At 33.0% G+C, this 25,770-nt stretch overlaps 4 protein-coding genes across 4 annotated transcripts; 2 read left to right on the top strand and 2 right to left on the bottom strand.

Annotated features, from left to right (window-relative positions):
• Positions 1-528: 528 nt before the first annotated feature.
• On the top strand, positions 529-8,855 carry LOC123716014 (protein phosphatase 1B-like). Its single transcript, XM_045671481.1, has 4 exons — positions 529-1,687; positions 2,358-2,475; positions 6,434-6,557; positions 6,894-8,855. The coding sequence occupies exons 1-4, from the start codon at positions 875-877 to the stop codon at positions 7,000-7,002; spliced, it is 1,164 nt and encodes a 387-aa protein (XP_045527437.1). The 5' UTR covers positions 529-874; the 3' UTR covers positions 7,003-8,855.
• A 1,201-nt stretch (positions 8,856-10,056) lies between these two features.
• Positions 10,057-13,542, bottom strand: LOC123716201. The gene is made up of 9 exons (XM_045671820.1): positions 12,872-13,542; positions 12,116-12,295; positions 11,622-11,809; positions 11,365-11,498; positions 11,130-11,257; positions 10,808-11,051; positions 10,597-10,732; positions 10,383-10,467; positions 10,057-10,224 (listed from the first exon to the last, which is right to left on the bottom strand). Exons 1-9 carry the CDS (start codon positions 13,427-13,429, stop codon positions 10,075-10,077), a joined length of 1,803 nt encoding a protein of 600 aa, XP_045527776.1. The 5' UTR covers positions 13,430-13,542; the 3' UTR covers positions 10,057-10,074.
• Positions 13,543-14,651: 1,109 nt separating this feature from the next.
• Positions 14,652-18,238, top strand: LOC123716066 (protein preli-like). Its single transcript, XM_045671584.1, has 6 exons — positions 14,652-14,872; positions 15,239-15,399; positions 15,485-15,592; positions 16,024-16,129; positions 16,229-16,378; positions 16,966-18,238. Exons 2-6 carry the CDS (start codon positions 15,308-15,310, stop codon positions 17,116-17,118), a joined length of 609 nt encoding a protein of 202 aa, XP_045527540.1. The 5' UTR covers positions 14,652-14,872; positions 15,239-15,307; the 3' UTR covers positions 17,119-18,238.
• A 299-nt stretch (positions 18,239-18,537) lies between these two features.
• On the bottom strand, positions 18,538-19,791 carry LOC123716065 (probable methyltransferase-like protein 15 homolog). Its single transcript, XM_045671583.1, has one exon. It carries the CDS (start codon positions 19,645-19,647, stop codon positions 18,583-18,585), a length of 1,065 nt encoding a protein of 354 aa, XP_045527539.1. The 5' UTR covers positions 19,648-19,791; the 3' UTR covers positions 18,538-18,582.
• Positions 19,792-25,770: the final 5,979 nt, after the last annotated feature.

Genomic DNA, 25,770 nt, shown 5'->3' with positions numbered 1-25,770 from the left:
TTAATCATCGTTTGGATACATTTTCAATTGAGATTAAGGCTTATTCGCGATTTCAGTAATCAACTCAGTTTCATTTGGTCGTACATCGTTAATTAAAATAAGTTGGATTGAGTAGAATCACATTATTTGAAGTCAATCAATTAGAACAATTTATCGATGAGACTTATTTAGTATTTGTTAGGTTATGTGCAATGATAGTTCATTTTCATACTAAGCATTGTGAAACATTCATATCAATTTATTGGTTTCGATTAAATTTTTGAACTAATTTTTTTGTTTTGAAGATAAAAAACGTGGTAGTGCAGACTATATCATGTTTTGTGCGCAGCATATATATGAAATAAACCTTTCTAATTGTTTTATTTATTCTATATCTATGCTCTACAATAAACCTCCAATATTTAGGATTATCCAATAATTGGAGCTACGGTTATTTTATAAAAACTATAATGAAATTAGTATGCTATGCTCTGTGACCGATGCGATTGAAAAAAATTCCATAGACAATTGCTATTTATGTCCGCTACCGCTATTCATTCTAGTGAGTTACATTTTCGTTTTACGAAATACGAAGTACGAACTATTTCGTAAAGAATACGATTTGTCATCCAGTTCTAAGTTCTACAATTTTTGCATTTTTACAAACAGTTGTGTATTGTGCAATAAATTCAGTGATCCAAATACGTAGAAGCAATTCAAACAGCTTTATTTAGATATAAATTTTTTGATCATTTGACAGTCTAGTGAGGTTTCTTCTGTGAGACGAGATCATAGTATCGTACATTTTGTGTACCTCTTTTACGCTAAATTAATTTAAGTGCCTGATGGTGCAGAAAGTATGTGCGGTTAGTGAATCATTAAGGAGGGTATCAGAATGGGGGCTTTTTTAAACAAACCTGAGACTAAGAAATACAATGAGAGCGGGGAAGGTAACGGTCTGCGCTATGGCGTGGCGTCAATGCAGGGCTGGCGCGTGGAGATGGAAGATGCTCACCACGCTCAATTAACACTAAATGGAACGTTGTCAGATTGGTCGTATTTCGCTGTATTCGATGGCCACGCGGGTGCTCGAGTGTCCGCGCATTGTGCAGACAATCTTTTAGAATGTATCTTACAAACGGAGGAGTTTAGACGGGATGATATAGCGGAGGCCATACGTGCCGGGTTTCTTGATCTCGATAAAAAAATGAGAGAATTACCGGATCTGTCAAATGGAGTGGAGAAGTCTGGGTCGACAGCAGTCTGCGCGTTTGTATCGCCTAAACAGATTTATATAGCAAACTGTGGAGATTCCCGAGCTGTTTTAGCCCGAAATGGGGCACCTATATTTGCGACACGCGACCATAAACCTGAGCTACCATCAGAAAAATCGCGAATTGTTCAAGCGGGAGGTACAGTAATGATACAGAGAGTCAATGGTAGTCTAGCAGTGTCTCGTGCTTTGGGCGACTATGAATATAAGAAGGTGTTGGATCGTGGGCCATGCGAGCAGCTTGTCTCCCCTGAGCCTGAAGTATCATGTCATGAACGACTAGAGTCTGAAGACGAGTTCTTGGTGCTGGCATGTGATGGAGTATGGGATGTGATGAGTAATGAAGCCCTTTGTGCATATGTACATTCACTACTACAGTTAACAGATGACCTTGTTGCTATCACCAATCAAGTCATTGATACCTGTCTCTATAAGGTAAATACATCACACTGATATTTATTTCTAAGTGGTAAGTATATTTCATGATTGTATTCAAAGAATTAAATCACTTTGTTTAATTTTATTTAATTAAAGTATTAATCTTAATGCGCTAATGTAAGGATTCATTTGCTACACCAACATACATACCAGTAAAGGTTAAACACACCCCAACTCATGTTTTGATTGTTCTTCATTCTACTTAAATTGTTATTAGTAAACACTTTTTTTTCTGTGGCATAAGAACAAAATACATTTTACTGAAATAAAATTTGATAAATTAAATATTTTAAGTTAATGGCATTTTAATATTTTCTATGTTATATTGGAGTATTTTGCTGCTAAAACATCCCTTTAAACATCCCATGAGACTATCTTTTAGAAGTTTTACATAGTTTGATTGAAGATTTTTTTTGCACATGGTATATATCCATCTAAACAAACACACCTTATTCTTTTACAGGCATTTAATTTTGAAGGATTTTTTCCTAAGATCATTTGATTTTAATTAAATATTTTCTATGTTATATAGGCGAATTTAAGCTGCTAAAATTAAGTAGGTAGAATTTCTTCTAAAATATTGTGTTTTATTTCATAAGTTAAGTATCTTATACAATAGTGACAATAAAGTTGAAAAATATTCTACTTGACCCATCTCAAATTTCAGGGTAGCAAAGATAACATGAGCATTGTGCTGGTTGTGTTCCCTGCTGCGCCAAAGCCAGATCCTGAAGCTCAGCGTGCTGACCGTGAACTTGATGAAACACTTCGACAAAGGCTCACAGGTTGTTATCACTCACTATTGCATGCGTGCCAAGCACCAAAAAAACGTACAGATGGACAAACTGACGAACAGAACAATGCTAGTAATCCTAATGCATGATAAAACTACAGTCTTTCATTGCAAATATGGTGTGCCATAAACAAGTAGGGATTTGAGATAATTAAATATCTCAGGTCAAACAATTTTTCAGAAAAATTTATTAGAATAAAGAGACCACAGCCTTAAGCTGTACAGATTGGTATTACATCTACCTTCACTTAGACTTATTAAGCAGGGATTAGTCTAGAAAAATAGCTATTATTAATCTTATAACTTAGAACTTCGTTTACTGTGAGTTATGACCAAGAGTTGTGTATTCAGTTCTTACTTACTTTCTACTCAGTTTAAACCAGTAAGGCCCATTTACATATTTACAAAAAGCATTACTAAAACTATAAGAATGAAAATAAGATACCATTAAACTCGTTTTAGACATTTCCTTAGCATATATTTAAGTAATCAAATTTATTTATATATAAGATTGGGAATTATTAGATTTAGAAAAAGGAAAAGCTTATGATTATTTTACTATCTTATACTTTCATCTGTTTTCTCCCTTTTCTGAAACTATTGTAATAAGGAACTTATTATGGTAGGGAAAATGTTAGTACAAAAATATATACCATTGATTGTATTTTAGACAATATTTTTCATAAATATTGTAGGACTATTTATTTTACAGAATCAGTCCAACTAAATAGTACATAGAGAACTGGTTACAGTACATATAGGTATAGGATATGTTTTAGAACATAAATAATTCAATATAAGTAGTAACGAATTTTAGATAATACATAGTGTTATTTATAACACCGAATTTTACCATCTATTTATCTCCTCTTAGTCTAATTGTGTCTGGCAAATAAGTCCTGTCTGTCAAAAAAACCTTAATATTTAAGTAAGTCTTTATAAATGGGTAATTTCCTTATATTTAAAATTGCATGGTTAAAAACATTTAAATACTAATTGATACACTTATGTATACAATAAGTCAAGGGTATAATAATAATGTGTTCACTTCATTAAAGACCATATTTGTCTAAGATATTTTGATAACGCTATGTGATTTTGGAGATTAATCTATAATTATAAATTTAATCTGTGTAAGGATTATGCAATTAATTGTAAAGTCTTAATTTGGTGCCATATATCTTATGGTTAACAAGAGTTTATACAGGGTGGCGCAATAAAAAAAATCTTCTAGTTTAACTAGGCGTAATATATACCTACGTTTTCTATCCCGTAAATACGTCAATTATTTAATCTTGAATAGCTTTTTCTCTAACATAGTTAAGATTAGTTAATCACACTCAAATTATATATGTATAGTGAAAACTCGAAATATCACATCCGATTATAAAATACTAAGTTGCCTGCAGCAGTATGCTTTATAACCTACTTAGTTACGCGTCAGAGCCGATTTACTATTATCTCATATTTAAATAAGATTATTCTGAGGTTTCATCCATGCCGTCATAAAAGAGTCAAATCATGTGATAGCATCAGGGTACGCTGATTTTCATTGACATTGTCATGATATGGTCTCATAGACTTTACCATTTTTCTACGATCGGGCCACGACATACATACATCCCTACCACTTCTTTGTAGCTTAGCTAACATTCCGTAGACGCTAATAGACATTTGGCGGATTACTAAATTGACGATTATGATTCGTAAACAAAGATTCGGTTTAATCAAAATTCGCTGATTATAAAATGATATGAAAATATATGCGGGGCTTTTTCTAACGGTTATAGCTAGTTATTAGTTACGCAATTATATATATCGTTTTCTTTTGGTTTGCCCATTGTGTTAGCGTTAATAAATGATCGCATGTCTTGGCTTATTGTGGAAACCTTGCATGAAACTCAAGCGTTTGATAAGTTTCCATTCCATTCAGAATATTTAGGGAAGTTCTTATTACTTATTTTATAATGATTCAATTACGTTCGAGCGTGTTATTGTACCTTTTTTCTAGTAGGCAATAATACAGATGTTTTGAATCGCAGATTATACGCCAGCTAATGAACAATTGTTCCCAGAAAAAATCTTTATAATAAATCTTATACAGTTGGTTTAAATAGATGCATTAGAATTCACATATTTACAGATAATTAATTGAATATAGTATATTTTTGTTGTTTATGTTTTTGTTTGGATATTAATAATATTTTTCTATAATATCTACAATATTCACGTAATGTTACATATAAGAAATACCAATGAATTATATTTTGTTACCTGTTATGTTTATACATAGATCTATTTTGATTAGTCTCTTTTGTATTTTTAAATCGTGTTGTATTTGGTGAACCAATTTGGTCGATTAGAGAAAATTGCTATATTGCTCTATTTCTGTTGTTTATATATTGTTTATTAATTTTATTAACGATTAAGTGAGCAGAAGTAAATAAATATAAACGTAAATGGGAACGTAGCAATTTGCTGTTCTAAATAGTTCTATAGGAACTTTCTAATACTTTTGCGATTAGAATCCGCAGATTGACGAATCATAAAAGAATTTAATTTTATAACTATTTCTATGTTAAAACATTTTGGCTATTGCTATCTCTATATTAGACATTTCTCATTTTATTCATCTAATTAAATCAGTTTATCGACAGCTCTCAGATACATTTAGATATTAAGTACAAACTAATGTACACATAAAAAATGTAATTCGTATTGTCTTCTCATATATTTTAATACTCTATTGAAAATGTTATGTACTCTTAATCCAATTAAATATTTGAAAATGAACGGATCGTTTCATTGCTTTGGTCCTTGCCCCCTTTTATAAATTAATTTAAATTGGCGGGGAATTAACATCGGAGGGTTAAAGCAATGAACGTGTTGTGCTTCTCGCGTACACCGATGTTCTGTAGTCAAAACACGATGAAGCCTAACTAGTTGATTTATGACGTAACGTGTATGGTAATTTATTACATATAGGCTTATCGATTCCACGTTTAACGATATATTGCAGATTATGTACGCACGAATGTTATGCATGTTGCTTTTTTAAGATAACAACTTCTAGAAATATAAGAAGTAAAAAAAACAAATAAATTATTTAAAGAACCACACAATACGGACTTCAAAGTTGTAATGCCTCATGAGTTAGGAATACACGTTTTTCTTCACCTTGAAACAATCTTTAGCCACAGACGTAGATTTAACTCTCGCTCTGTACTGTTTAAGTTATGTTTAATCTGACTCGTAATGTTGCTAAAATAAGCACGTAAATATTACAAACCTGGTTTGAAGTCGAATAAAGGGATAGTCTGGTGTCTACAATACATTTTGTTCGAAATAGTTTATTATTAATAGGAAAACCATAAATATAAAATGAAGTTTAAACATATGCAGCACGTTATTAAAACCTAATATGCGGTAATATCATAACTAACATATATTCATAAGTAGCGTGTGAGACTGATTGATGCACAATGAATAAACACTGACAAAAGGCGGCGGTATTTTATTTTAAGGCTCGTTCGTGTGTCGTGTCGTGCCTTGTATAATAAATATTAATAAAGAAAGAAAGAAATAGTGGCTTAAGAAAAACACTTTTTGAACGGATTGATGCTATGTATTATTATTAAAAACTTATAATTATTTACATAATTTATTATTATTTTTAAAATAATTACCGACGCGTGCTTTTCAGCGTGCGTGGTCACAGTGACTTTTTGTGAAGTGTAGCTTTAAAGAAAATCATTTACAATATTTAAGTTTTTAAAATATTTTTTTTTCGTTTTACTAATTACTAAGCAGCCTTAGTCCATCAGCTTTGAGGATATTGGCTTATTTTATGGATTAAAATAAATACACAATTATTTTAGTTTCAACATTTAGCGGCTAACCTTTACCTCACACATTAAACAAAATTTAAGCATGTTTGTATAATATTACAGCGTTTATTCAAGCAAACGCCGGTGCAGATGACGAAGACGCCTCCTCGCGTTTCTCGCGAGTTCTTAAACAGTTGGTGGAGGAAAACATCCCAGGCCTTCCGCCAGGAGGTGGCCTAGCTGCTAAGTATGAGTTTGCTTTATATTACAAGCCTCTAATTTGTTTAAAATTTACGAAGATAAAGTTTATATGATATTGTTTTGATTCAGGTTCATGTCATTATTAATCGGATTTGTGGTGTTTGACGGGGTATCTTAAGACTTTACCGGCATAATTTAAATTTTAGATGAATTTCAAATAATTGTTAGGGCTAAGTCTTAAACTACCGCGATTTTTTTTAAATTACCTATATTTTGCATATACAAAAGAAATACTAGATGTATTGTTTCAATCCCTACTATCGTCTACATAAAAAATCCTAGTTTTTATTGCATTTAATTTAATAATATTTTTTATTTTTAGGCAAGGATTACTGGACAAAATCTACAGGGAGTTCTACCCGGAGCACACTGACAGCTCGGAGACATTCGACTGCCAGACTGAGATTGCCGAGTCTCTGGGTTCAAACTAGGCACCAAATTAGCAACCATTTATTTACATAGCCGGATTTATAGCAATATACATTTGCTGGTCAAATTCTATGGTCTTTTAAAATATAAATTTTGTACAATTAATTATTTACACTATAACTACATAGTATAAAAGTTCTTATCGTTTTAATTATTTAAAAAATCTAAAAAATTAATTGAGTTTTGAGATGTAGATATGTGGTTGCTGTTAGGGTCTAGTGTTTACCCACCAAGATGATATAGTTATGGCATTTGAAAATTGTGTGTTAATTCTTGGTTAAATAAGCCTATGCCATTTTATGCGTTCCAAATTTTAATATTGGCAACATTTCTTACTGTACATAGAGTTAGACTCCTTTTATGAATGCGGGATTGCTTCTGGTAACCTCAGCGCATCGATCGTTACTTTGGAAATGCTAATTAGTTAGTCGATATAATTTGTTTTTATAACTTTAACGATCGCGCTGTCTTTGGTACGTTAATATGTATGTTCTCTTAATACTCTTTCATCAATTATTATCTGTGCCGTGGTCGGTCTTAGACAATTTTGTGTGCGCTCTTAATAACGCCCGCTCCACGGCAATATAAGCAAGAAATTACTTGATTAATTTGTGTGGCACAAAGTTCAAATCCCCTAAAACAATATTCTATATTTAATGACAGCACACGAGATTTTTTTCGATTGGGTGTTTTTTGTTTTCGTTTCGTAGGTAGTTTTTTTGTTAGTAATTTGACTTTCATAAATGTCATAATATTAGATGTAAAATAGAAGCATTAATTATAAATCAATAAACCTATTTGCATATACAATAGTTGTTAAATTCTTTTATGTTAATATATAACATAAATTTACTTATGTCACTTGTATTTTTCAATTAAATGACTTTAATTTTTGTATGTTTAAGGCGATTTACTTAGTTCTTTAAACATCTAAATCATTACGTCCTTGTGTATTTCAACATTGCAATGTCTAAAACATGATAATATAACAAACTTATCTAAATTACTGTTATACTTGGAAACTTACTTTTCGGCATGATGATACATGTATCTTTTTATCTGTAAATAAACTAACTACATAGTCAAATCCAAATGTTTCGTATAGTCGTAATTTAGCTTAGTAAAACACAGAATTAGACCACATTATAGTATTTTTCTTTTTTTTAATAATCTTTGATTTAATATCTCAGGTCATATTGTCTTATTTTGGTGTAAATTGCTTTTGTACTTAGAGGTAACACTAAATACAACCATATCGAATGTGACTAAATTTTTCAATTAAAAATTTCAGTAAAGCAAAATATTGTTGATTTTAAACCTTAACAAACCCGTAGATTACTTAGTTATATTTCCTCTTGCGTGTAAATAAAAAATATACTTTTGTACCTGCTCGAGCGGAATATTAGATTCTAAAATGTGAATTCGTGAAAAATTTATATTGTATAATGTACAGCTGTGTATTCTTATTTCACAAATTTAATTAGAAGATTTAACGAAACTGCAATTGAATACTTTTTTCCGATTGGCATCTTTACAATGGATGTTTGAAGTAAGAATTGTTTGGGCTGTACAACGTCTTGGCATTGTTATACATTTTAAATTATCATTGGATTTTGTCCCGAGACATGATAAATATCAGTAGCGTTACTGTCCATGCAATGCGCATGAAGTTGACAGACTGCGAATCAGTGGGTAACATGTCAGGTAGATTTTTTGTTTTATTTTATGTATGCGAAAGTCTGTAGTTTGTCTGGTTGTTTTCTATTTTAATTTAGCTTTCAATTGAAAGTCGATGCGTGTGTCTCCTTATATCTTGTAGACGCTTGAACAATAAATAAATACCTGTACGTACCTTTGCGTGGCTTTTTATTGACATAGTTGTAATGCTTATATAGCTAGTCTACGGAACGCCCAAAAATGGTAGTCATCGCAGCCCATGAACAAACATCTAAGTGGGTGAGAGAGAAGTTCATATATGGCTCGTATTTGGGAGCACCGGTCAAGAGTTGTGAGCAATGTTCCATATGAAAATATTATTTTAATAAATTGTATGTCCCTCGTTCTCATGGTAATAAAGTGCTACTGTGCTATTATTTAGTTATTCAAATCTTGTTCAAACTATAATAATAATACTGTCATGAAAAACGTGTTGATTATGTTACGAATTTATATTATGTTAAGAAATCAGAATACACGTAACGGGAGCTCTAAAAAAAGTAATATTTTTTCCATATTTTTTCTGTTACTTTGCCCTAGGGAGCCTATAGGCAGTGAGATAACAGTTGCGTGATGTAATATAGCATGATAACAGATCATGTAGCACAGATCGCAGCTGGAAATATTCTGCGGCAAGATTGTCAAACATGTCACTGACATTTATAGTACAAGAGGTATTGGTAACGCGAGTGGCGCCCGTCAGCGGGCTTCGACTCGCCCATAAAATTATCATGACGATTTTTCCGGAGTAGTTGTCGCCCGGGCCCGGCGAGAGACGCCAACCCTCTTAATTAATAACGTCCTTTTTTAAGAAAGGACAGACTTCGACTGTCTGCTATGTAGCTCACATAATATCTGCCCGACTGCGTGCCTGATAGGCTAGTAAGTAGGAATCATTTATTTAAAAAAAAATATAGCTATCCAGTAATTAGCTGGACTCAGGATCAACCAGGGAAATGCCGAATAAGTCTCCACATGAGACGATACAAGGACAGGACCTATAAAGTAACTAGTAAATTTCGGTATTTTGGTAAATGTAAAAGATTACAACAGTAGAGAAGACAAAGAGAGTGGAGGGGACATGCTGCAGTTAAAAGCCAGCAATTGCGTTAGGTGGCACAGGACAGGAAGCGCTGAAAGTTTCTCATTTTGGAGGCCATAACACTGGGTCTCAGAGCCAGAGTGTGAGTGAATCCCGTAATACTTGATACTAGCGCATTCAATGAAACAAATATATGTTGCGTAGTAAAGGTATGAAGGATTTTCCATAAACGCGATATTTTTGGTCAACTTTGAGTATAGATTTTTTTCTTTGTAGTATGAACGACAAAAAAATGAAATGACTGACACATTAGCATTTATTTGCTATAATTTTCTAATGATTTAATGAACTCCTGTTTAGCGACGTAAGTATCGTAGGCAAACCATTCCTCAGAAGCATCTGAAGCCTCGGGTTTAGAAGGTTTCACTTGTTTTTCTCTCCAGTTCTTTGCAAGCTCTTTTGCTTTCTGAAATGTTTTTTTTAATTAACACTGTAATTGATAAGCTAATACTACAGCAAGTCAAATAAAATGTCTGGCAGTTATCGTTATAGTAAAGATGCCAAGATAGTATCCATAATGAGCAGTTGGAGGATAAAAGTATTAAAATAATTAAAACACGTCACCTCTTTACGTTTTCTGAATATCAGCTCACGATACTCATGAGCTTTTTGTTTCTCCTTATCAATCTCGGTAATAGTGCGTCTATACCTGTTTCACAATTATAATGTTTTTATAAAAGAACTGAAACTTCAGCAGCATCCATCACCGGTGTGATAGATATTATACTATTTTTTGAAATGTTTTAGGTTTAATGTTTAATTGGCAATTAGAACTTACTTGTGGTAAAGCAGTTTATGTGCCAAAAAGTGAATTGGATTCTTTGGCTGTGCTTTTGCAACATCATGTAATGCGTCTGGTAAAATGTGACCAAAATTGTTCCATAGGTAATTAACTGTGTCTGTATCTAGTTTCTCTGCAGACACCCGAAGTAAATTAGTCAAGCAAACAGTTTTATAAATGTTAATGTGAAATAATCATAAAATGTCACCTTTTTTATCAACCGGTTTAGATTTCGGCAGTATTTCAAAGTCTAACGGATCTTTTACTTCCATTTTACACTCGTAGTTAGGTCGATCTGAGTGACCACAATCCTTTGTAACTTTAACTCTAACATCGTTCTCTAACTTATAGAGACTACTACATGGAGCAACTTGGTATAATTTTTCACCATTTTTAATCGTGTAACGGCCATAACAGTCGTAAAAGTAAATATCGTTTTCATTTGTTTGTAACTAAAATGATGAAATGTTTAGTTCCATTCGTAATTATAAAAATTAAATTGTTATTTATTGCCATACATAGATCCTTACGTTAATAAACTTCCCTTTACAGTCAACATGAAACATGTTCATTCCGTAGTCATAGAAGTAAACTTTATGTCCATAGTCGTCCACGTAATATGTACCGATTCGGTCACTATAGAATTTCCGGTCCGGGCCTACAATGATTATCACCATACAGTATATAAATAATATTAAATAAACAACAATTTATTTTAGGAAAGTATGTGAACAGAACATCTTATTTTATATTTTAAACACGGACCTTTTACGCTGAAGAATGTGAAAAGCGATTTAGCAGCATTGAGCCTCAATTTGTGAAGTCGCTCCAAACGCTGCCGCACATACAACTCTAAATTCTCTGAAGATTCATATGTTCTCTCTGGATTCTCTAAAACCCTGTATTTTATAACAACATTGAGTTCCACTTTACCAATGGATACCGTAACTATAGTATTAATTATATGTATTACATTATTAGATATTAGACTACAACTACTTATTTCTAACTTGTGATCGTACTCTAAGTAGATAATTTCAGCAGCTGTCAAAGTATCCCTTTCTGAATTTAACTTTTTTATTGTGTCGTATATAATATAAAATTCTTGAACTTTTTCCCGCCAGTAGGCCACTTCCTCTTTTAGCCGCTCTGTTGGAACATGCTTAGAGTCCTCAATTTTATCCTTTATTATCGTAATACTCCGTTGAACCTATAAAAGATTTACTGACAAATTCCAACTGTTCAAAGGGTAAGGTAAAAGGTATTTATTTTAGCAATAATATTCCTAGAATAATTAACTATTGCCTGAAGCGCTTTGTTAATCTGTTAAGTTACGAACATAATTTTAAATTCTTAATACTCGTAAATAGCCAAGCAGAGAGAGAGCTTTAAACCCCGGCTCTGTACCAAAGGACTTTCTGTGAATGTGCGCATTTAAATTCTAGGTTAAAATAAAAGGTTGTAGCACAAATGTTTTAATAATCACGTTAATTATATAGAACTTTATTAATGTTACCTCGGCGATTTCTAACGACGAACGTATATCTTGCCTAAATATAGTCATATGTTCTTTATTCTTGTCATAAAGTTGATAAAGAAGACTTGTAAGGCTGGCATTGCATTCATCTTGAATATTACATAGGTTTGAGCTGACACGTTTGTTAATTTCTTCTAGGCTGACTCGAATTCGTTCAATCTATTAGAAGTATAGATCCATAAGTGATCAATAATTCGTAGGTTTTTTCAATATAATTAGGTTGTTAACAGTTTTAACTAATATCTATACCTAAACGTATACTATACATTGTGTATAACTACTGATTACCTAAGCTATACATTACACCCCTATTTAAAAATAATACAAGCTATTTGAATTTCTACCAATGACTTTTTCACGCAATTTTAATATTATTATTATTATTAGATTTGACACACGAGAGTCATACTTAGTTGTCTTGTGATGTGAATCGTCTCCTAGGATGCTCTGTAATAAAACTGTATTAACAAGTTTTAAATCATGTTCATTATAAATCATGAATAAGATATTATTGTTCAAAGTAGTTAAGGACTCGTTACCTTAACCTTTTTAATAATAATAGAGTTGACATGCCGACAATTGTATGTATATCGGTTTATTTTTCAATTAGTAACACATGCAATTTCCAAATCAAGTCAAGGAGGTAAGAATAGATATGATAATATAACAGGCACGATAATTATGAAGTAAATACATATTTACCGTGACCAAGCTATTTTAAATAACAGTACTAACGTTTTTAGCCAATGCTAATGCAATATATTCATATGTAAAGGCAAAAATGCTATTTTTATTTTTTAGCGATAGTAAGAAGTGCTCCTTGACAAATTTTTCAACTCTCTCTTGCGTATCCAAGGATTGGAGCTTTTCTCTCAAATGTAATAATTTCTCCATAGCATTGTTATACATGCCTTCAATGTCTTCATATGTTTGTTTTTCTATAGCTGATTCGATTGGTAGGAAGTTCCTACCGAAATCGACTTGCTTCACTTGATGTAAGTGAATTGTATGTTCCATTATATGTAAAAGCTTTTCTTTGTCAATATTATAATAGAGTTTATCTGCTACTCTAATAGACTCATCCATTACATCAATCCAATGGAAAGAATAACTATTAACAATTTTTTTCAAATCTCCGTAATATGTATGGTAAGACCCATCTTTAAATTCAGTACAGTAAATAAGTTTTACATAATGTTTTAGTTTTGGTACTATGTCTTCATGTAATATAAGATAAACACTTTCGAGGGTCCATCTTCTCATTTTTTGTAAATAATCCTTGTAAATGTTCATTACTGCAAAAGCTTATAGAGATCCTACAACTGACTTAAAAATTCAAAAAGTTAATTTAAATTTAGTCTTTGATAGGATATGACACACCATAATTTATAACATACTCCTTGGAGACGACTTGAAAGTTAAAATACTACTACGATACGGCTGGCTCTCGGGAAGCGCACGAATCAATAGGTCTACCGGAATCTCATGGCATGAAACAAAAAAAAATCGATTTTCTCTCTCTTCTCTCAAAATCTCTCAACCGATGCTGAAATTTTGTAATTATCTTCTTGATATGTAACACAATCAATACGAAATAGTATACTCTCCGTCTCTGCTATTTTCTCCGTAGTTTCCAGTTGCCTGTATTGTATTTATTTGTGAATCCTAAACAAATTAAGTGCAAATTGTTTTTATCTATTCTATTAAATATGTGATCATTTTAGGGTCTGAACTGAAGCGGGCTTGAAAGGCAAGGGAGGGAAATTGTAGTTATTTCACAGATTTATTCAGGGGTAGCATCATTTATTGAAAAAAAAAACAAATAACAATTGTAAAAGCATTACAATTACCACCATAGATAATTTACAATATTGATTAGTAAATTTAGGGGGAATCAAGATATGCGGGGTATAAAGCGCCCCGAAGGGGGTTTCAAGTATTTTTTCCTCAAGCAACGAACTAAACCATATATAAAGTGGATATAAGTATAATATTTAAGAAAAAAATAATACTCCAAAATTGAAAAGCAGCTATTTCATTATTATTATGTAATTTTAATGCATATTTGAAACCGAGACTATAACAAAGGTATTTTTAATTCATTCTTATTCGTTCGAGGGGGGAAATTCTATAGGCTTGTCTTTTGTAGCTTTTACACATTAAGAAAAACACTTTTTGAACGGATTAAAGACCTTAATTTCAATAGAGAAGACGGCCTAAAATTATCAAAAAGCTGGGATCCAATAATATCCAAATAAAACCCCAAGACAAACAATCCGCGAAAATAGAAGACACCGTGAGTAATTTTTGCAAAAACTCGTCTTCTTTTTGTCGATATCAATTTAAAGTTTAGAATTATGTAAAAAATTATAAGTTTTTAATAATAAGCTATGTGAGCTTTAATCCGTTCAAAAAGTGTTTTTTTTTAAATTCTATAGGAGTTGGCATCACTGTCTATTCTAGTCTGTGACATTAGTGTATTATGAATGATCTATGGTTTTTGATATCAACTTTCAAACTCAAAAAAATTATCAATAATATTCAATATTGATTACTAATAATATTTTTATCAGATTAGAATAACAGAAATTTGAGACACAGTAACTATGGATTAACGTTACAAGTACATTGGTATTCTAATGAAATACGTTTTAGTAGAAATTATCACTCACGGGCTTTAAAGTAGAAAAACATAACAAGTTCCTGTATTTTTCCGGCTAAGAAATATAAGTCCAGGTAATTCGTACTTATTTTTGATATATGTATAATATGTTTGATACAAATTTACTAAGACTATAATGTTTATTACATAACTGTTTTTTTTGTTAAATTTATTTAATCTTATAAACGTGTTGTATAACCAATGCAGACAACGTGCTTTTAAAGGTTTATAGTTTACGTTCATGATTCAGTTTTTAAGTTACTTTATTTTTATAGTAAGATTCTAAAAAAATAAGACCATCTATATCTTCTTATATTTATATATCTATAAATCTGTATGTAGTAATCTTAATTTAATTTGACCTTGTTCCCAATATATGTAATAGTAATGTAATAGTATATGTAATGATACATTCAGAAATATGTGATATCTGTTAACAGGTTCTTTGTTAATCATGATGCAGTGAGGTCAATATTTTGTTTTAATTCTGCATTTCGGTAAGTTTTATAATGGCAAGATATTTTGAAAACACAACTGTTTTCAACTATAGTTGGGATCAAGTTGCACTAGGATATTGGAGGAGATATCCTAATCCACAAAGGTATTACAATATTAATGGTTTTAAACTGTAATATGTTTACTGATTAATGGACATAATGGTTACTATGAATATATATATTTTTCAGCACACATGTTCTATCTGAAGATACTTGGACTAGATATGTTAAAGATGGATGTCTGTACACAAAAAGATTGTTAACTAAAACTAATAGAGTGCCAAAATGGGGAGAAAGGTAAGATGCCGTAAATTGGATAAAAGTATATAATAATTTTTTTTTTAAATTAAATGTAATAATAATTTAATAAGTTCACAGCATGAACATTTAATATTTTATTTTAAGTAAGACATACTGAAAGTTTACAGAGTAGTTAGTTAAGTTAAGTTTATGTTTAACACATAAAGTTCAATCTGCATATAAGAGTAACTTCAATTAATACTTTATTAGTAAATTTAATTAATAAAGAAATCATGACTGTTTTTACAACATTTTGCTATTGTTTTTGTATTTATGTTCTTTCTACTGCATGATTCTATTAACTTCTTTGATATTATGATTTTATTCTAAATATTGGCTTAACTTAATTATTACTTTTATATCATTAATATAAAACTTAGCAATTTCAAATTTTAGAAAGGTGACAAATAAATATATTTATTTTTCAGATTTTTCAATGCAAAATCTGTAAAAATTATTGAGGAGAGTTTTGTAGATCCCGAAAAGAAAGTTCTGATAACATACACCAGAAATCTAGGCTATACCAAAGTTATGGTCAGTATAATTAACTATTTGTTAAATACAATTTTTGAGCAAGGAATTCAACTACTTTAACATTAAATTGGATACATACAATATATCTTCTTTCTCTAGAGTGTGGTTGAAAGAGTGGAATACAGGCCATCAGGTGCTTCTCAAACAGTGGCACTTAGGTCTGCATGGGTTGACTCACAAGTATTTGGATTCTCTCGTGCTATACGAGCATTTGGAGTTGACCGTTTCCGCAAGAATGCATCGCAGATGGTGAGATTTAGATGTATAATGATAGAATTTAAATGGACAAAATATTTGTTTTGCTGATTATTAATTAACTTATTTGTTGGTGAGACACCAGTTTATAACCATGTTGTGTAAAGTAAAATCAGTCCAGTTGCACTGATTTAACTATAGTACTGTTTTATCTCTTTCTGTCAAATTGTATTTACACTGTGTGGGATCAAAAATACTTCAATACCTGAGGATGAATTATATCAGTGGTATGACATTGAGACAATGGTGCAGTTTATTGATGTAACTGCACCTTGGCACCTTCGCAAAAATGGTACAATGAAACTCATTTATTGTATATGAATAAGGCAGTAGAAATAATAGTAATATTATAGAAAAATAAGACAGAGGGTTAAGAAAATAAGAAGAGGTAGAGAAGAAGGGTTTATCAATTTATGTATTCAAAAAAACATGCAGGTAAAATTCCTTGCTCCAGGTAGTTTTAGGTTATAAGTAAGTTTTAAAGTTCCAAGTCAGTATCTCTTAGTTGTAGCTTTTAATGGGTTGATATGTGGATTTCACAAGAGATTTGAATGTATTTGTTCATTTGTTGTTTATTCCAGGTGAATGGTTTTAACTATGTACTAAGCAATATGTTTCCACGTCAAGTACCGCAACACACAGTGACCCACACACTTAAAGAAATGCGCGAAGCAGCGGCAGCAGCTACTGACCGAGCTAAAGCAAACGTCTTGTCCTCTGTTAACAGAACATAACAGGATTAGTGTTGTGAGGCTTCATTGGAGTACAAGGGCCTTGGTAGACATGAAAATTAAGTTATGATTTACTTACTATTATAAAACTACATGTTATAAAATTATACATATATTTAAATATAACATTGAAAAAATATTTCAAACTTAACTATATGATACTAATGCAGCCTAACCTTATCTATTTAAAGAAATGTTAATTTTCTCAAAATAAAACTCACATTGATTACATGTTTAGTTCAGACATAAATTATTAGATAAGACATTAAACTAATAGCAAGATTAGATTTTATGAAAACTGTAAACCTTATGCTTTACTAGCTAAGGTTCCATCTCAAGGAATAGCCTCACATAAACATTATAGTATGGCACTCTTATGTTTCTCCAAAAAAGGGGCCTTTGGTTTAATAATATAGTTTTGGATAAATTTGTAAAGTGAAGAAAGATAACATTATGTAGTTGTGATATTAACAATTTTGAATACATCTGTCAATCAAGATATGATAATTTATCCTAAATCCTATGATATAAAATATTATACTGATTAGTAATTGTTGTAGTTGCCCTTCAACTATTTTTGTAAATACATTTAAAAATGGAGTTTATTATTTAGCATAGGAGTAATAAAATGCTTGAAAATCGATGCTTTTAATGAAATATAATTGATACTAAGTATTTACATGTTCTTTTAAAATTTGAATTTTTCTTATGGTTGGAAAAATAATGTTTGTAAATACATAGCTGAAATTCCCACTGCCTCAAGCAACTTATTTATAAGTGTTTAATATATTTTAACAACATTCCATTGGATAAGTAGTATTTTTGAAGGAAATAAATGAATGTTATGTTTAAAAAACAGATCTTGTTTAGTTTACTTTTGAATTCTATTCAATGCATTTAAATTGTTTATTTTTATCATTAATTTCAGTGATATCATGCTCACCATTAAACAAATTTTATAATGAATGCAAGTCTTGAATATTAATAAGCATTTTCCTGTATTGTAGTAGAATATATATCAAATCTCAAAAAGCTGCATCCTCACTGTTTACAGATTCTTTTTAAATTACTTGTAAGAATCAAATCAACAAAATATTATAATCAAATAAATGAGCTAAACATTACAATTGTATCCTTATTTATTGTGGTTGCCATGAATCAACTCTGTTTTGCTAATAGTAAATATTAAAACACAGATTTTCATGTTATGTGCATTGTCAAAACATTTTCTTCTTAATTACAATAGAATGATTTTTAAGGTAAATTATATTATGTATTTATTTATTGGTAAATAGCAACATGAATAACACATGTCATGGACAACTTTACACTGGGGTTTGTGATTTGTGATTTTTGCTTATGAAATATGCTTACAGGGGTACTAACAATGCTTCAATCATAATTGTAAATATCAAAACAAAATATAGAGTAACACTTTACTACAACTATCCAGAAATACATTTGTTTTTACTTGATTTTGATTGCAGCTCGCAACCTAGCACTTCTACTTCTAGGATTTCGTAAAACTTCTTCTTCAGTTGGGATATCAACATGCTTATTTAATTGTTTCCAAGGGGTATCCAAAAAATGATTGATTGTGTCTTGATCTTGTACTAACAAGGGGTTTAAGTATCTTAAAGGAACAGGGTTGGCGGTTTCATTGACAATATTGCCTGCTATATGACGTTTGACAATTGTATCCTCAAGAGAATGAAAACATATTGTAATTAATCTACCATTGAGTTTCAAATAGTATTTAGCTAAGACCATGCCATAATTCAATTCATTAAGTTCATTGTTTACGAATATTCGAAGTGCTTGAAAAATTTTTGTGGCATTTGATTGTGGTCGTTGAAGCTTATCTAAACGATATTCATTAGGGCAACAAGAATCGACTACATCTACTAATTCCTCAGTGGTATCAATGTTTTTAATCATATATCTTGCTTGAATAATTGTATGTGCAATTTTGGCTGCATTTTTTTCTTCACCATAAACTTTAAAAATTTTGTATAGTTCACTTTCATTGGCTGTGGCTAACACTTCTCTTGCTGTGATTTGATTAGGATCTCTACCAGCATCCATTCTCATATCTAATAGCCCATTTTTACTTATGGAAAATCCTCTTTCTCCATTATCTAATTGCATAGATGAACAACCAAAATCAAATAGTATTCCATCAACTGTTGACTGTTTAATGCCTTTTTTTTCTAACAAACTTGGTAATTCACTAAATCTCCCTAAAAGGGGTGTAACTCTATTTGGGAACTTTTCAGCTAATTTAAGAGCCTTTTCATAAGCATTAGGATCTCTGTCTAATGTAATTAATTTACAATTAGATGATTTCAGAATTGTTTTTGAATGACCACCAGCCCCAAATGTCATGTCAATAAAAATTTCATTATTACCAGGTTGAAGGTAATTTACAACTTCATGTAGCATAACTGGTGTGTGTTCTTTAAATCTCTTGACATCCGTTGAGAATCGATGATTGTGGATAACCCACTGTTGAATTATATGTTTGAAAATCATTTTAAATTCTTTTTAAAGATTTTATGAAAGAAACTTTTATTTTCCTCTTTTAAATATTCTAACACTTCATTAGAAAGAATTATATTGCACTCTTCAGTATTTAGACCTGTTGCAGAACTTTGTCTTATTCTCTTGTATTTCTTTTTGTAGTAGTTATCAGCTAATTTATTCAATGAATTGTATTGCTGATTGCAAAAGTCTGAGTTGAGATCCTTTGAATTTGATGATTCGAAAGCACTCTTTACTGTATCTCGAATAAATTTACCAAGGTCCCTAAACAATAAAGAAATAATGCAATCTAAGTAGCAGTTAGGTTAGGTCACAAGACATAAATATGCATAGTAATTTGTTAAATGACAAGATGTGCAACACTTCAATTTCATAGCTACTGATGGAGTAGTCTGTTTTTAGCAGGGATAATATTGTCAGATTGACAATATTTGAGTACCATACAATGGAAAGATATTGCATTGGTTGCTCTTAACAAAGAAATGAATAAAAATCAAATTCAAATATGTTTATCAGAAAGTAATTGCAATTTTTTTTAAGACATTTTTTTGTATCAAACTATTTCTTGTCTTCATCATACTAGAATAATTACTCTCCACAAAAAAACACAAAATAACTATGGAGATACCTGTTAATAACTATTAAGTTATTTATAAAAGGAATGGATTATTTATAATGTAATCTCTGGAAAAAATACTAACCTATCACCTTTATTGCTATCCACTGGCCACTTGGCTATTAACCTCGTAAATCTTTTGTACTGCGTTGTCATTGCTATACGCCTACCATCTTTTCCCTTTAATTAATAAATAATAATGAGTCTTAAAGAAATATATTTCTCCTTCCTTTATTATATATATTTTAAATTTATGTAATACAATCAGTAATGACAATATAGAAATTAGCATATTTTCTTGGTATATGTATTTACTTGACGGTTGACTAATGACATGAGAGACAGAAAAACTGTTTGTTTTTTTTCGCACATTTCTTGGCCTGCATTGATATAGAAAGCAATAAAATTAAAGTATAATACTTATATATAAACTACTCATAAATAGGAAATAGTATTTAATAATGTTGTTACTCATATTTGTGTTGTCTGTGCTGTCTTACAACTAACAATCGAATTTCAACAATTTTTTTAGGTGCATATTAAAAATTAACTTGATTATAATTTTTACCGATCAATGTCTTCTCCATCTACACGACACCGGCGAAGTTCCTTGTGCCCCGTTGGCATAAATAAAAGCCATAAACAAGAATTGAATTGGCCTGCATTGTGCTTCAGCCATGTATAAGGCACACATTTTTTAAATTATTTTATCTATAAATTATTTTATTAATATATTTTATTTAGGTAGTTACGGTTAAGTGCTATGAATATTATTTTGATATTCAAAAATATAAGTCTGCTATGTTACGGGTTAAAGGACGTCCCTCACGCGAAGCATCATTGAGATTGCTACGTCCACGCTTAAACTGCGTTTATCGTAATAATGTTGAAATATGTTGAATTTCAATATTGAATACAAGTTGACAATTAAAATGTTACAAATGCCAACTCTATTCACAATGTATTCATTTTACCTTGCGGGTTAAACTAATAAAAACTAACGGCTTCATAAATCGCGGATAACTTAAATGTCCAGGAGAATAATGTTTGGGATTAGCTTAGCTTTGTGACCGCGGTCGGGGAATTAGCAACATTAACAACATTTAATTGTATTGCACCACCATATTGTATTGGATCTAATGAACAGCTCGTATTCTATTGTAATAACTCAATAATGTAATGTAAATGATACTTTTTCTTATATATAACAGAGCCAAAAAGGCAGTTCGGTCGCCTGATGTTGAGCGATACCGTCGCCCATGGACAGAGACCCCACATCTCTATGCAATCAAGCCACTTGGAAAGTATAGTCGTCGAAGTGCGAATCACTCTTCGTTGAATACTGTCTAGTGAAAGGAGCTGGTACTGGGGAGCTCACAGTAGTCCACGTGGGGCCGAATTTGAGCTTTATAGCAGTGGCCCGGAGTGTAGTACCGTCTCACGTTGTTGACACACACTGTTGTTGTTGTTGTGGGAACACGAAACTGAATGTCATTTCATATGTCAACTCCCAGCGAAATCGGTGCTAGCTGAGGCTTTAAGAGTGTCTTTGATGAAAGGTGTTTTTTTAGTTGAAAGCGTGCAAATTTGTGACGTGTATTATATTGGAAAATAATTCCATTCAGAAGTCCAATCCGGGTAAGAGAGGTGGGAATATCAGCTAGGGAAGATATCTGTCTCAATAAAAAAGTGGTTTCGCTTCTGGTTGGAATTATATCCCTAACATTTGTGGATAGTTTGCTCCGGCTGCCCCAAATTCATTGAGCGCAGAGTTATCCACCTCAGAATACGAAGGACAGTTTGTGGGTGTGAAGGGTGCTTAGGAGGGATTGTCTCTGTTTCTTCTGCATTTTCATATTTCTTTGGGAGAGTGGCTCTGGGCATCTTACTCACCGCAGAAAACGCGAGGTGAATCTATTGCAGCGACTTTTCTGTAAGACTGTGGTACTGTTCATGTAGCTAAATCCGAAGGCAAGAGCATGGTACTTCCACTAGGAGGGGGTTGACTCATTGCGTTGGTGAAATACTCTCTGTCTAAGGTTACTTCACCAGTGGGCGATTAGGTCATCACGTCCCGACGCCGACTAACTGATCTCAATTTCTTGATACAATTACGGAAACACTAAACTGACGTGTTTGTTACGTGATTCTAATATAATATTAACCCGAGACTTACTCAGTTAGTAGATAAGTAGGGTTTCACACTTTCTTATTAGTGACTGACCCGGCGAAATCCGTTCCACATAAAATACTAATAATATCGTGTTCACTTTAGTTAAACTGAGTGTAGGTTTTTAGTAAGGTAATAACATTAATACAACTTTTTTGCAAATACAGTAATGATTCATTGATTGAAAGAAGAATGGCTGTTTTAGACATTAGGCATCTTCTCTGTAGTGCCAATACAGCGATACTGCATGTTAAAGCACTATCTAATATACAACATTTTTTACTTTGTTATCCGGCGGTAATTATTAGAAAAATAAAACTGATGGTTTGACGAAACGTGAACATACCACATACACGATACACTTGACCATGAGAAACACATGCATTTTCTAGATATAGACCACAAACACTCAAGGATGTCCTTTTGAATTATTAATCGTCATGGCGAATGCAAGACGGATCGGAACTTAAATTCGCTTGAACTCAATGGGTAAATGGGTTGGGATCATCGGAATCCTCGGAATGAGAACTTCGTCACCGTTGAATTTTTCTTTGAGTGTCATCGCGTGTATCACATGCAGTTGACAGTTGTAGGGTTTCTTTTATATGCATAGTTTTGTCAACAGATGACACAACATGCTGTTTGTATTCGTAAAATTAATAAATTAATTGTTATTCGATAACATATCCGATATTCGGATTGGAAAAGAATCCACAAAAAATAGATAAATAACATCAGTCCAGCCAATCTTGAGTTATAGGAAAGTGGTGTAACTAATACGACTTTGTTTTATATTGTAGGTGATTAGTACGTGTCGTCATGAAACAATAATTTGTTCTGAAAAGAACAGTTAATTGCGTTACCGTTAGACCACGATGTCGAACTGTTCTGAGAAGAACACGTTCATACCCTTCGACGGTTGCGCGCAACAAAATGGACCTCGATTTTATTGTCTACGCACCCTTCGCATCTTGGTACCACATGTTTACCACTAGTGGCCAGGTAGGATAATTTTTGTATATAAATCTACAGTTTTTAAAAATTAAACACATTCCACATTCCATCTTCACCTCTTCTCAACGAATTATTAGGAAGTTTTATTTTAACCAAATAAGGACCAAACAACCTAAAGTAAAAACACCCTAAAGTGGTGACCCCGAGAAGAACACCAAGAAAATTGAAGATGACGAACACAGAAAATTCCGGTGCAGAGTGTCAAGTTTCATCACATCCGTCGAGCCAAGAAGTCTCCGGTATCTCACTGTCACTCCGTGTGCCACCTCCAGAACAACAACCAACCATCGACACCCTCATCGGTGAAATAAGAAGGTTGTTTTTGGAAGTCGCCGAGCTACGAGCACAACCTCGCGACAACTACCGCAACAGTCGTTCTCGCCACCATTCACAATCACGCTCGCGGAACGCATCAACAAAGCGCAACGAAAACCGACGAGAGTCGCAGATGGAAGATCGAAGCCGGAAAAAATCTCCAATGCCGTACTGCTATTGCCATCATTGCTACGGTATGGACGCGAAGAAATGCACACCACCATGCAGTTTCAAGCCCATAAATCAGTCGGAAAACTAAAAGTAACGCTGGCCGCGGCGGGAACCGGCGTTACCGAATCATCACACCGCCTTTTTTGTTACCGACAGGGTAACGAAACTTACCTTTTTGGTCGACACAGGAGTCAATATCTCCGTGCTACCCAAGACAAAAGGCTCACGTGAAAAACCACTGCCGTTTCAACTCTACGCCGCCAACAACACGGTCATTCCAACATACGGAGAGAAGTCACTCCAACTCGATCTTAACCTCCGAAGACCATATACATGGAAATTCGTCGTAGCAGATGTGTCTAAGGCAATCCTGGGAGCAGATTTCTTGCAGCACCACCACCTCATTGTCGATGTCAAAAACCGAAGATTGATCGACGGGAAAACAAAACTGGTAACAAACGCTCAACTCAGTACTGCAGACATACCTACAGTTCGTAGTATTGACATTGAGCAAAATTACCACAGCATTCTAGCAGATTTCCCAGGCACAACCAGAATCACTTCAATGAAGCTTAGTCCCAAACATTCCGTTGAACACTTCATTGAAACAAATGGACCGCCCCTTCACTGCAAGCCACGCCCCATTACACCGCATCGTTACGAAATGGTCAGGAAGGAATTCCAAAACATGATCGATCAAGGGTTATGCAGACCAAGCAAAAGCCCTTGGGCATCACCTCTTCACGTCGTGCCAAAGAAGAATGGAGACCTACGCGTGTGTGGCGATTACCGAAGACTCAACGCCATAACCAAGCCCGATCGGTATCCCATACCACGCATACGTGACTTCACATACCAACTCGCAGGGAAGAAAATTTTCTCCACACTCGACCTCAATCGCGCGTACCAACAACTGCCAGTCAGCGAGCAAGATGTGGAGAAAACCGCCATCATCACACCTTTTGGTCTTTTCGAGTTTCCGCGCATGTGTCCTGGTCTAAAGAACGCCGGACAGACTTTCCAACGCTTTATTCACGAAGTACTGCGCGAACTCGACTTCGTATTTCCTTTCGTTGATGATCTACTCATAGCATCAATCGACGAGGAAGAGCACCGAAAACATCTACGCATCGTATTACAGCGACTAGAAGAATACGGCATCACCATCAACCCATCAAAATGTGTTTTCGGCCAGCCAACTGTGAAATTCCTCGGTCACCAAGTCACAGCGGAAGGAATACAGCCTCCCCAAGAGAAGGTGCAAGCTATTACAGATTTTCCAAAACCACAAACCGTAGAAGAACTACGACGTTTTCTCGGTATGATAAACTTTTACCGTGAAAATATCAGAGATGCCGCCACCATACAAGCGCCGTTAAATACCTACCTGCACAACGTCAAGAAGCGTGACAAAACTAAGATCGACTGGACCACTGAATCAACGCAAGCTTATGAAGCATGTAAAGAGAGCATAAAAAAAGCCGCTTTACTTGCTCATCCGTCTCACCAGGTGACACTTGCTATATTCAGCGACGCTAGCGACAAAACAGCTGGTGCCGCACTCAACCAATTTATCAACAACTCATGGCAACCACTCGGCTATTTCTCGAAGAAATTCACAGACTCGCTACAGTACCTACGATCGAGAGCTACTCGCTAGCTACATGGCTGTTAAACATTTCCGCAAAATGTTCGAGGGACGAGAAATAATAATATTCACCGACCACAAGCCGCTAACTTTCGCTTACACAAAAACAAATACAAACAGCGAATCACCGAGACGCACCCGACAGCTACTTTATATCAGCGAATTTACCACTGATATACG

Source organism: Pieris brassicae, chromosome 11, assembly GCF_905147105.1.
Source record: "Pieris brassicae chromosome 11, ilPieBrab1.1, whole genome shotgun sequence".
Classification (NCBI taxonomy): Eukaryota; Metazoa; Arthropoda; class Insecta; order Lepidoptera; family Pieridae; genus Pieris; species Pieris brassicae.
Note: the sequence above shows the minus strand (reverse complement) of the source record. Positions and strands in the feature narration are given on the sequence as shown.